This window comes from Rhipicephalus sanguineus, chromosome 4, assembly GCF_013339695.2.
Source record: "Rhipicephalus sanguineus isolate Rsan-2018 chromosome 4, BIME_Rsan_1.4, whole genome shotgun sequence".
Classification (NCBI taxonomy): Eukaryota; Metazoa; Arthropoda; class Arachnida; order Ixodida; family Ixodidae; genus Rhipicephalus; species Rhipicephalus sanguineus.
Window position 1 is genome coordinate 116,794,933 of NC_051179.1, and position 12,813 is coordinate 116,807,745.

A 12,813-nucleotide genomic window follows, 5' to 3' on the forward strand; every position below is an offset into this window, starting at 1 on the left:
TTGGTCTTTACACTTAATCTAAGTGTGAAACACAAAACCGCAAAACTAAAGTGCAGTACTAAAGTGAGTTGATGCCAAGCTGGGAGTTCACTCCCAAATGTTGAACATACCGTCAGTTATGTTCCGATGGGCTTAGAACACCCATTCTTGATTTACTCTATACAGTTCTGATTCCAGGCTACTGTGATAGGTTGATTTGTATTGTAAATCTTACAGTTCAGGAAATATCTTGCTCCCAGAAAAGACAACGTCTAACATTTCCAAAACTACACATTGTACCGGAAAAATAATTACATATTTGATATTGGCACACAATTATACATAAACTCAAAGTGTTTCAACAAAATTGATCAAGAATTAAGAGAAAGTTTTAAAGCACAGCGGCCCCCCCCCCTCTCCAAGCAGAGGTCACAATTCCATGAATTCTAATTATATCAGTGCTGCTGCACTAAACGGCAGAGCCTTTGCACAAGCAATGCAATTCAAAGGTTTGAATGCTTGTCAAACAGCTACTCAGAATGAAGCAATGATAAGACAAGGCCTGCCTTACTGTCTTCTGATGCAGTCTGCAGAAACTTGTCAGCAAAGAATGGCTGCTTTTCTTGGTCCAGAAGCTGTGTAACCATGCTTTTGATCTTGTTCTCTGTAAGAAAGTATACATACGAGTCATCAGCAACTGCAATCACTCTATATGACACAGAAAACTAAACAAAAATCAGTCAAAGCATTTAAAATTAACAGCACAGTAGAGTACACTCAGAGGAACAGTAAAAGCTTGATAATTCCCATCTCATTCACTTTAAGTGTAGCATGTTTCAGCCATGGAAAACAGACCTCCATGTCTTTTTTGGTAATTACAGTAGAACCTCGGTGATACGATCACAGGTCGTATGAATTTCGGGGTGTTACGAATTTTTCTGTGGTCCCCGCCAAAGCCCATTAGCCTGCAATGTAATGGAGCAGAGTTGTTGCAAACCAAATTTCATCCTGCGATGTTTGATACAAAGATACGCTTCCGCGCAAGTACGAACACGTGCTGCCCATGCTATCATGGAAGACACGACAATCACAGCGCGAGTTTGTCAAAACGCATCAGAACAGGCCATCGGCAGCACATTGTAGTCTCCGAGATTGTACACGCGAATCTTGGAGGTCTTAATGCACCTTCGTGTTTAGATTGCTGATGGCGCTGGCATCACGTTCTTTTCTTTTTCTTTTTTCCAATGCATCAACGCATGCTGCTGTGCTCAAGGCAGCATCGTTGTACCGTGTTTACATGTGCCTGCCACGTCAATGCAAGCTATGTCCTTGCAATCAGACATTTTATAAAAGATGGACGAGGACTGAAAGAGGAAGCGGGTGGTCTTGGTGAAGGAGCTAGGCCTCGCAACATCAGCATGTAAGATTGCTGGGGACATGTACACCTGCCAAGTCTCCAATTTGCATGGGACACTCCCAAAGTTTGAGCAAACCTCTTGACTGTGTGGGCACGGCCGCAAATCTTCTGAAAAACATCCTAAACACCACCGTGGTCAGAAAACAATAACAAACAAAAGACAGCGGTTCTAAAATTTTCTGGCCTTAATCTATCGCATGCAAAATGGTCCTTAAGTCACTTTCGCTGCAGTACTCTGGTGTTATGCGGAAAAGCATACTGAGATTGGGAAGGGGCTACTAGCTGTCACTGGTCACAATGCATCTGGTTCATTAATTACACATGCGCCTCACATTTACGAGCACAAGTATGATCATTGACGTTTAAGAACATTACTGGCAATCATTCAAAGCTATTCATGAGGTTTCTGCAGCCCTGAGGAACTCCTATCACCAAGCTTTTACTGTAATTAGCACACAAATGGGCACCACCGTGCATAATTAGAACGCACAATTATACAAGTAAAAAAAGCTCACGTGTTTCAACGAAGACCAGATTACCGGCTACTTCCTTTGCTGGGCAAAAGTTCGCCCAATAAAGATTTCAGTCGTTACCAGCTTGACCACTGCATTCTTCACAGCCACAATATCACATGACAATATCACAAAGCCTTCCTTTTTTTTATGCACAGAGTAGGCTGGATGGGAGCTGTGCTTTTGAGTATCACCTTTCCCCTATCGCAAGAATTTACCTCACGGATGCATTGCAAAATAGATCAAGCAGCAATTGCAATAACTTCTTGAGAAAAAATCACAGCATATCCACGAGGTGAATGGTGATGAGTGGGGCGAAGCTCCGGAGGGAATCATCGGTAAACCGTGAAACTCTTCCGTGAAATTCACCCAGTACATCATATAAGGAGTGTGAAACACAGTGTATATAAACATCAAACTTTTATTGTACTGTTGGTTTACGCGGTCCCTTCATTATCACCGCTTTGTCATCTGTGAAATGCAGGAAAAGTGTCCGCTCCCGAGCAAAAGAGAAAGCGCGCCAAGAGCGTGCGCGACTCCGAGCGAAAGAGAAAGCATGCCAAGAGCGATCACGTTCCCCGCTCGCCCTGTGAGAATTAACAGCAAGGCTAGAGGGAAGACACGACGCGCATAGCGTTCCTCTTCGCGTTCCACGACGCGAGGTCGGTAGCATGCCCAACGAAAGCCAACGGAACGCGATCGTGCAAGTGCTCCGGCTTCGCGAAAAATGCACGGAGTTTACTGCACATAAAGCGTCCCAAAACCAAACATCTGGCTCAAGGTGTGCTTTCCGTTTTTCGTAGAAATAATTTCTTTATTATGTACATTAAGACGAAAAGTTGAAAGCTCACTAGAGTATATCGCCCGCAAAGTATGCGTTTTAGTGTGATTAAATCAAGGAACACTACGATGTCTTGTAAATTATAATATCTAGTGAATTGTTCATCTAGTGAGCAATTCATTTAACTAGATCTGGCTACATACACACTACTACTACTACTACTACTACTACTACTACTACTACTACTACAGAGGAGGACATGACCCACACCCTAAGGAGCTTCGCCCCTAAAACAAATGAAACTGCATTCTGCCGCAGCTGCGGTTAACAAAATCGGGGTTGTGTTGATGTGATCATAAGCGACCATGAAACTGTGTGCATCCAGCGCACATAGAGTGTGAAAGCGATACTTCGCTTGCCGTAAATGCTGCACACAAAGCTGTGGTTGCTGCAAACATGAATGGCAACAGCGCAGCACCGGATGTACAAACGCAGACAGCACACCTGGAATAAAAACTGGGTTTGCCATTTGCCACAACTGCTGCATACAAACGCAAAAGTACATATGCATCCACCGCTCTCCCAGTCAAAGCGATGCTGCTTGCTGCAACCACTGCGGACAAAACCACTGTAGATGTGATCACAGCAAACAAAGCAGTTCCGAAAGCACGTTCGCAGCCAGTGCACACGGATTGAAAACAGAACTACCATTTGCTGCAACCGCTGAACACGAAATCACAGTCGCCATCATCGCAATTATCAATAGCAAATACGCAGCTCCGAAGGTACGCGGCTAACACAGCGGAAGACTAAAAGCAATAAAGCCATAAAAAGACACGAAGCATTTTTGCTTTTCTGTCGTTCACTTATGACCATGGCACTGCAGACTTCGACACTTCGTTTCCATTGGCCTCTAGCAAAGCTTTCGCATGTGCATTCACAGCGTTTAGCGCTCGGCACGCCTCGAGGGCTGTTTGAATATGTATTTCTCACATATAACCTGCACTCCGTACCTTCCTCTACACGTGGAATAAAAATAAATAAATAAATAAATAAAAACAAGAAATAAATCCTCATATATTGACGTCAATCTGCCTTTCTTGCATTACCATGAAACCATGGCATGAAGCCAACTTGGCCGCTGAAATTCACGTACAGTCAACGTCCGATTTTTCGGACTCGCTAGGGACCGCGAAATCGTCCAAAAAGTCGGGCAGTCCGAAAAAACAAATTCATGCTTTTTTATTCCGCTCAAGCAGTCAAATCGCCACAGCCACGTCCGAAATAGCTTTAATGCCTCCCAGTACAATTATCAGGCATTTTGGTGCGCGCCCAGGCTCTCACAAATACATTCGGTACCTGCCGCGAACCCCGCTTAACTACGTACGTGCCAACTGCCACTTTTGCATCTCATGATGAGCGCCGCTGATAACAGCAAAGCGCGGAATAGATTACGGCTATCTCACATGAAGCATTTGTAAATGATGGCGCGGAACACAAAGACTGCGGCGGAAGCGCGGACGACTCGTCTGGCTTTCCCTGATGCGTGTGCGCATGTAAACGATACGCACACACATCGCCAAATCGCCGCCGATACGCAGCATTTGCTGCCGTGTCAAGCCGATCGTTTCTATTTGTGTGCAACACATCGCCAACTAAGCCGACGCCGTCACTTTACTGTTGCTGTATCGTACGCACGCATTTATCATGAAAGGGTTCGCGATGCGCACTTAGTTCCTGACCGCACATGGGCAAGCCAATGGTGAGCTGGTTTCGTCCGTGAAGGCAACGCATCTATGCGGCGCACTTAGCGGTTTCGCACAAAAAGGCAGCAGGAATGGCGGCGCGGCGCATTTGTGTCCTCGCCTATTAAATGCGTGCAGCACGCATGCAACTGCGCTAAGGCACGTGCACTGCCGAGCAGTTAACTGAAGATGCTTATCGTAAGGGTTGTCAGCGATTAAGCCATACTGGCACGTTTGCCAGCTGCCGCCATCACGCCTCCGCGCATTTCCGCTGCTTATCCGTAAAAACATCGCCGCACGGCGCCGTGATAGCGGCCCCTTTGATTTTCTGGTCTGCTTCACTCCATAACGCTTCAGCATTGCGGCAAAGCTGACTTTCGGACTCTACTAATGTCGCAAACAGAGCGACTCGCGAAAGCGCTGGTTCGAACCTATGTGATGATATACGCGGCAGAGGTAGGGACTTCAAATAATGCCTTTCGGACCTGTAATTTGGGCAGAAAGTCCGAAAAATCGGACGAGGAAGAGTTTCAGCATCCGAAATTTCAAACGTTCTAATACATTGACGTCTATGGGGCTGGTGACGGTGCCGCGAGAGCGTTTGAATTTTCGAGCATGTCCGGAAAATCGGGCATCCGAAAAATCTGCATTTGACTGTAAACCCACACCCCAACTTTAGCTCCGAATTTCCTTAATGTTTATGCAATTATATGCGATAAAATACAGTAACTCATGTGCGCCCAAATACGTCTGAATTAGTGACAGTTCAATGCAGAAGGTACTGCACACGCCTGCTGTGACTAGAGCATAAGTGATAATCATCATTTTTCCCAACTTATTTTGTGGTCTCCAGTAAAATCTCAGTGATACAAGTTTGAAAAATTTCCCAGCCTAATTTCATTGTGTGCAATGGACCGAAATTCGATGTTCTGAACACTTTTCCACATAGCGACAGGCGATACAAACTTGGGTATCGAAGCCGTCGAGTGACGGGCAACAGCAGCATGCTCCAAAAGCTTCAGAAGTACGTGCCCGGCCAGCGCACACAGTCAAAACTCTGGTTATCATTTGTCACAACCACTGTGGACGAAGCCACGGTCGCTATCGACGTGATCATGTATAGCGATGACGAAACTCCAAAAGTGCACGCACATCCAAGGCTCAGCTCAACAAGCCACAGCGACGCTGCTTGCCGCAACCACTGCGCATGAAACCACGGTAGACGTGATCATAGATAGCAAAATACAGTAGAACCCCGCTGTTACGTTCCTCACTGCTGCGTTTTCCCGGCTGTTACGTCGTGCCAGTCCCGGCATAGCTCCCATAGGATACAATGTATTGGGAACCCCGCTGTTACGTCGTAACTGTCAGACCGTTCCTGTATGATACGTCGCGAAGTGCGCTCGGAACCGACCGAGTGACTACCGAAGAGAGCGGTCATTGGTGCATTTTCACACAGCTTGGCCTGGTTTGATCGTAACATTAGCCGCATGAGAGGTGCAAGCAACAGGATTTTTCGATTGATGCAAACAAATGCATCGCCTTCGAGATTCAAACGGCAAAGATGGCATCTATGACGTAATTGCTCACGGAAGCAAGGCCTTTCAGATTGGCATTTACTAATGACAAAAGCGTAGCCCCGAGATTTGTAGGGTGATTCCACGTAAGATCGAACAACCGATGGCTGGTCGACCTCTTAAATTTATTTCAAAATTTTATATATTATTGCCTGATGAGTGGAAAGAAGAGATCCGCAATTTGTTTTGCCGTGAAAAATTTTTTCCAAGCACAGGAAATCAATAATGACGAAGAGGTGGAGTGGAGCGCTCATCAGCTCTGCTGTTTTGGCCGACTTTCGTTATGAATTGCACAAAATATATTAAAGTTAGGCAGCTGAAATTTCTTTACCTAAATATATGCATGTTTTTGCTTCTGCTCAGGTATTCTTAGTTTTTATGTGTAGTGTAGATGTTTTTATAAAAAACCTCAAAATTGGCCCAATTGACAAAATTTTCATTACTTTAGAGGTCTTTATCTCAAAAAAGCCTTGTAGCAGAGCAACGAAAATTCCGCATTACGTTCTTCGCATGCTTATCTACCAAACTGCCTAATCTTATATTTATATAACTTTTCAGTAAACAGATATGATCGGGCTAAATTCAAGAAAACACCGAACAATGGAGACTTCCCACGACAATTAAAAAAAAACCCATTTTTTTTAATTTCCTAAACTTTGTACACTTATTCCCCTCCACATCAGCTTTCACAATCATTAAAAACATGATGCATAATGTCGTTGCACTAATAGTTACGGCCCCTCCAATGAGACCCTTAGGCAAGGATTGGCAATTCCGACTTCTTGCCCAGCAAGTGTATAAAATGCAGGCAGGATTAAATTTCTTTTTATTAAAAGGCCAACAGTACCGAAAAAGGTGTCGCCGGCACTGAAGACGTTAATTTTGAAATTATTTGGTCACTGCAGCGGCCACGAGCGCGAGGCTACCGAGCAGGCGCGCGCGCACCCGAGATGCTCGTTGTAAGAGACGGCGCAGCGAGAGCTCGTTTTCGCATCCTCAAACCGATTGAGTTCTAAACAGCAACACCTCTTCTCGGGTGACTTGAACGCACGTGCACTGGAGCTTCGCTATTCTATCCACCCTCTGTTCGCATCTCAGCTAGGCGCTGATAACACGGCGGAGATGGAAGCAAGATGGACACTCTGTGAGGGAGCTATGAGCGCTCGCTTTACGCACGCTGCTGCCAGAGTAACTGCGCTGCGCCAGTTGCGATCACTGGAAAGCATGAACGTGACGCTCCAGTGGCAAAGCAAAATATGGAATGTTAAAGGAAAGAAAAGCAAAGCTATCGGTAACCGGATGCGCTTGCCCATATTAGATGTCGGCAGCAGACGGCCCGAACTGGCCGCGCGTTCGGTGCGCTGTTCACACTTCATTCGGCGCGGATGGTTCTTGTGCTTTGCTCTTACTCTACTCCTCCTGTGGGTCTCATGGCGAGAAGTATAGCTCTGAATGAGTCTATTGTGGAGACTACCTTTTGAAGTACAAGAAGCTTAAAGGAGTACTGACACGAATTTTAAAAAATTTCGGATTGTTGCTCTAAATAAAAATGCTGGTGTCGAGATACCTAAAACGACTATTGTGGTGCCTGGGAATGCATCCTATATATTTTAATTAGCGCCACCTTAAAAAGACACTTTCGGCTTCGATATCGAGGGGGTGGCTTCTCAGTGTCGTTTCATAGCAGTGTGACGTCACGGAGATACAGAAACTCGTGACGTACTAGCGGCAAATCCATCATCAGCTCGTGGTGCACATAAAAAACGATGAATGAATTGTCCAGTGACCCTGACAGTGATTTCTACGATTTAGGCTGCATGCAGGACGCAGAACTCGCGAACTCGGGGAAACTGTCTTGACTCGTCGGGATAATGTCCTTGCAGTGTGGCTGGCTTGCAGATGCTCAGCGACGAAAACTTCAAAGTCAAATTAAAATATTTTATACGTGTTCTCCGACTCCAGAGTGTGGACAGCATAGACACTGCATACCATTGAAGCATGAAATGTCCCTTTTGAGATATCTCAAAATCGTGTCAGTACTCCTTTAATTATTGCAAAGAAGCCAAAATTTCGCAGAGTTACCGACCTAGACATAACTGCTTTGAAGGAACGTTTAACGCCCCGAAAGATCAGTGACTGTCAGTGAGACGGACTACGTGTGCTACGCGTGCTTTTGCTACCACTGCAATGAAAGATCTTCACGGAACGCACAGTTTAACGATGACATTCTTATGCCCCCTTAAAAAGAAATCGACGCTATTAACCAGATCACTGCGACTACCAGTGCACGTGCGTTCAAGTCACCCGAGAAGAGGTGTTGCTGTTTCGAACTCAATCGGTCTGAGGACGCGAAAACGAGCTCTCACTGCGCCGTCTCTTACAACGAGCATCTCGGGTGCGCGCGCACCTTCTCGGTAGCCTCGCGCTCGTGGCCGCTGCAGTGACCAAATAATTTCAAAATTAACGTCTTCAGTGCCGGCGACACCTTTTTCGGTACTGTCGGCTTTTTAATAAAAAGAAATTTAATCCTGCCTGCATTTTATACACTTGCTGGGCAAGAAGTCGGAATTGCCAATCCTTGCCTAAGAGTCTCATTGGAGGGGCCGTAACTATTAGTGCAACGACATTATGCAACATGTTTTTAATGATTGTGAAAGCTGATGTGGAGGAGAATAAGTGTACAAAGTTTAGGAAATTTAAAAAATGGGCTTTTTTTTAATTGTCGTCAGAAGTTTTCATTGTTCGGTGTTTTCTTGAACTTAGCCCGATCATATCTGTTTACTGAAAAGTTATATAAATACAGTAAAAGCTCGTTAATTCGACACCCGTTAATTCGGAAATTCGGATAATTCGGACGCCTCTATTGGTCCCGGCCAAAGTGCATGTTAATCTATGGGACCAAACCTTCGTTAAATCGTCAGAATTGGGCTCCGCACCGCTTAATTCGGACAAATTCTGACGGCTGCCGCTACACAAATGTGTGGTAAAGCAGCGCTGGCACCACTGGGGCGAAACCGAAACTTGAGTGACATCGCCATCGTCATCAACTCGTGGGGGCGATCGCGGCGTCACCGAACGTCGGCGTCTTCTTTCTTCGCTCCACTGCGCCTCCGACCGCCATTTTCCCTTGTGTTGTGTCGGCACAGTCTCTTCTTGCGGAGTTCTTGTGTTTTCCCGTTGTGACCGTGTTTACAGTGAGGCCCGAGCATGCGGCAGTAGCCGACGGTGGCATCGACGAGGTGTCAGCCGAGTCCACCGACGGTGACTGCCCGACCTTCGATGCTGTCCTTCCCACAGATATGACCCTTCCGGACTACATCGCGATTGATGATTGTGTCGCCACGACTGGTCTCCTGCCCGATCAAGAAATTATTAATGATGTCGCGACCTCATCTCACCTCACAGGAAGTCTCGGAGGCGCTTTTGATATTAGAGGGTAGGCTGAGCACTTCCGACAGTTTGCGTGCTGATGGCCATTTGGAAAAGTTAAGAAAAATTGTAATGTAAGCCGGACTCTGCGTGAAAACGCAGACGACCATTACAAAATACTTCAGCAAATAAAGGTATGCTTCTCCAACTTGATTTTAATGTTGTTTTTCCTGTTCATTCGTTAATTCGGCATTCGGTTAATTCGGACATTTTTTCCAGTCCCGTGAAATCCGAATTAACGAGCTTTTACTGTATAAGATTCGGCAGTTTGGTAGATAAGCATGCGAAGAACGTAGTCCGGAATTTTCGTCGCTCTGCTACAAGGCTTTTTTGAGATAAAGACCTTCAAAGTAAAGAAAATTTTGCCAATTGGGCCAATTTCGAGGTTTTTTATAAAAACATCTACACTACACATAAAAACTAAAAATACCTGAGCAGAAGCAAAAACATGCATATATTTAGGTAAAGAAATTTCAGCTACCTAACTTTAATATATTTTGTGCAATTCATAATGAAAGTTGGCCAAAACAGCAGAGCGGATGAGCGCTCCACTCCACCTCTTCGTCGTTATTGATTTCCTGTGCTTCGAAAAAATTTTTGGCAGCAAAACAAATTGCGGATCTCTTCTTTCCACTCATCAGGCAATAATATATAAAATTTTGAAATAAATTTAAGAGGTCGACCAGCCATCGTTTGTTCGATCTTACGTGGAATCACCCTGTATTTTGCAAACATGGCGTCTATGACATAATTGCCTGCGAAAGCAAGGCCTTTGAGATTGGCATTCACTTCTGCCATCGCGTTGGCGTAGACTCATCATCGTTATTTGTCGGAGGACGGGAGGAGTTCGAGCTGGTTGGAGCTCGCATGGTCGTGCGCGCAGTTCGCGGTCGGACTCGCCACGCTGGTCGTGATTGCGTGTGCTTAGTTCTTTCATACCTACAGCTGTTGGTGTTAAAAAAATCACATACGTTGATTACATTTCTGTGGATGAGGCCGTTCCCAGCTCCGCGTTTCTAGTCGTCAACTAGATAATACTACTACTACTACTAATAATAATAGTAATAATAATAATAATAATAATAATGATAATAATAATAATAATAATAACTTCTTTATTTCCATCAACGATGGAGGAGGCAGGATTCGTGGCTGAGCGCGCTAATTTTCATGCTGCTCGTAAGCATTGAAATAAAATTCTGTACCACTAAATATTTTGTCGTTTTTCCTGTTTTTCGGCTCTTGCGTTTCCTGTCTCTTATGTTTATTTCCTACGGTCCCTTCAAAAACGTATCAGCGGGGTTCTACTGTAGATCATAGATAGGTGGCCCGCGCACACGAATTGAAAACAAAACTACCATTTGCTTCAACCGTAGCATATTGAACCGCGGTTGCTATCGAAATGATCGTCGATAGCAACTACACAACTTCGAAGGTACACGGTTAATGCAGCGGTAGGCAATAAAGTTGTAAAAGGGCCTGAAGAGTTTTGGCGTTCTTGTCGTAGGCTTATGACTTTGTTGGAGTAGAATTCAACACTTAGCTTTCAGTTAGCCTCAAGAGAAGCTTTGACGTGCGCATTCGCAGCATCCAGTTGCGCCGTCTCTTAGTCCGTTTATGTGCGCTCCAGAAAAACAGGAGAATTATTTCAACGGAAGTAAATGTTTCGTGCGTATGTCATGATTTGAAAACAGATTTTGCAAGTCTTTTGGTGATACAAAATTTCGGGTGATCCACATATTTTTCGCTCCTCGAGATTCATATTACCGTATTTACTCGATTCTACCGCGCCCTCGATTGTTACGCGCACCCGTTTTCCGCGACAAAAAAAAAAAAAAAAGTAAAACATCGATTGTAATGCGCACCCATTTTTCGTGAGAGAAAAAATAACAAAAAAATGTCCGCAGGAGTCCAACTTGGTGCATTCAGAAGAACAAGCATTTGGGTCTTAAAGAACTAAAGTTTCAAGAAAGTAAAACACTAAGTCAAAAAGCGGGCCTTGCTGCTAAAACTGTCGCCACTACAGCGGCGATACGAGTCGCGTAATGGATCAGTCCTCGTCGCTGTCGGACAACTCCTTGTCGCTGTCAACGCACTTCGATTTCGGGAAACCGGCCCTGCTTTGGTCCACTGAAGGGGAGACACTGGTCTCGAAATGAAAAGTTTTATTATTGGAGATATTGTAATGAAATTGGGTGTGTATATGTATTTCTTCCTCCTGATTTCAAAAATATAATTAGTTTTCATGTACTTCAATTAGTTATCAAATTGTGAGAGCATAAGTGAAATCTAATTAGGTAATTTCTTACGGGTCATTAAGACACTTTCCCTCAGTATTTTTAGGTTCTGTTTAAGATGCAGCTGTAGCCAAAGACCTGCCATGTGGAGCTATGCTATTTATATTGTCACTGAGATATATCATCATATAAGAACTTTCAATTGTATTGACACTGTGTAACCTTGAAATGCAATTAGCTCACATTATTGTTCACAAAATTTCATATGTTCATCTTAGCCAAAAAAAATAGCATAGCTCCACAGTCCTATTTCTTACGAATTCAACGGTATAAATTTATCAAATTACCTTACAAAAACATAATGAAAAGATCCGTAAGGCTGGTCAAGTTGGCAAAAAATGTGAAGCTGAGAAAATCGCGTTTGAAGTTTGACACGCACTGTATAAATTTATGAAAGGAACCTTTAACCATAAATTTTATTCACATGTTCCCCATCTGTTTCCCTTCAAAACAAAACAGAAAGTGTCTTGTTCCACCCAAGGAATCATATCTAAAAAAATTTTCCAATGTGTAAGCATGATCAAAACCGCACCATGACAGCGGCTGGGGGGTTCTGGAAAAGCCATGGGGTATGAGGCTCAAGCGACTGGCTGCTCATGTCTTTTCAGTCTTTAGGAAGAACCTTCTAGATGTTAGGCAGCATGTTACCCTGGGTAATAGGCTGCTATGCTTGAGAGAATACCTTCAAAGTAGTCCAGGACTGTAATCTTCAGTTGCACCCGTTTTGTGTCGCCTTGCAAGAGTCTTTTTTGTGTTGGTGCTCTTCAGATGAGTTGCATTTGCCTTGCGTAAACGCAGAGAGTCTTTTTCTAGGCTTCGTCGAACAAGGCAATCCCCAGCAACACAGCCCAAACTTGCAGCAATGGACTCGTTGGTTGCCCTTCTTCCTTGGTTGTAGATGGCAACAGCCTCAGCGGCAGCTCGCTTCACACTTTCCAGCGAAGCGTTCCCATTCTTTGAAGTTTGGGTCCAGATGACTGAATGAAGACTCTCACTCGCGTTCTGGGTCTTCCCTTCACAGCACCGTGCCAGCAGGCTCTCATCACTGAGCCTCGCAAAGACTGGCTCCAGAGCAG

At 44.6% G+C, this 12,813-nt stretch overlaps 1 protein-coding gene across 1 annotated transcript in view; it reads right to left on the reverse strand.

Moving 5' to 3' along the window:
- The window catches only part of LOC119390613 (eIF-2-alpha kinase activator GCN1-like), a 298,045-nt gene that overhangs the window by 231,313 nt on the left and 53,919 nt on the right, over window positions 1–12,813 (reverse strand). The window contains 1 exon segment of the mRNA XM_049415316.1: window positions 551–643. Coding sequence (XP_049271273.1) covers window positions 551–643 — 93 coding nt within the window.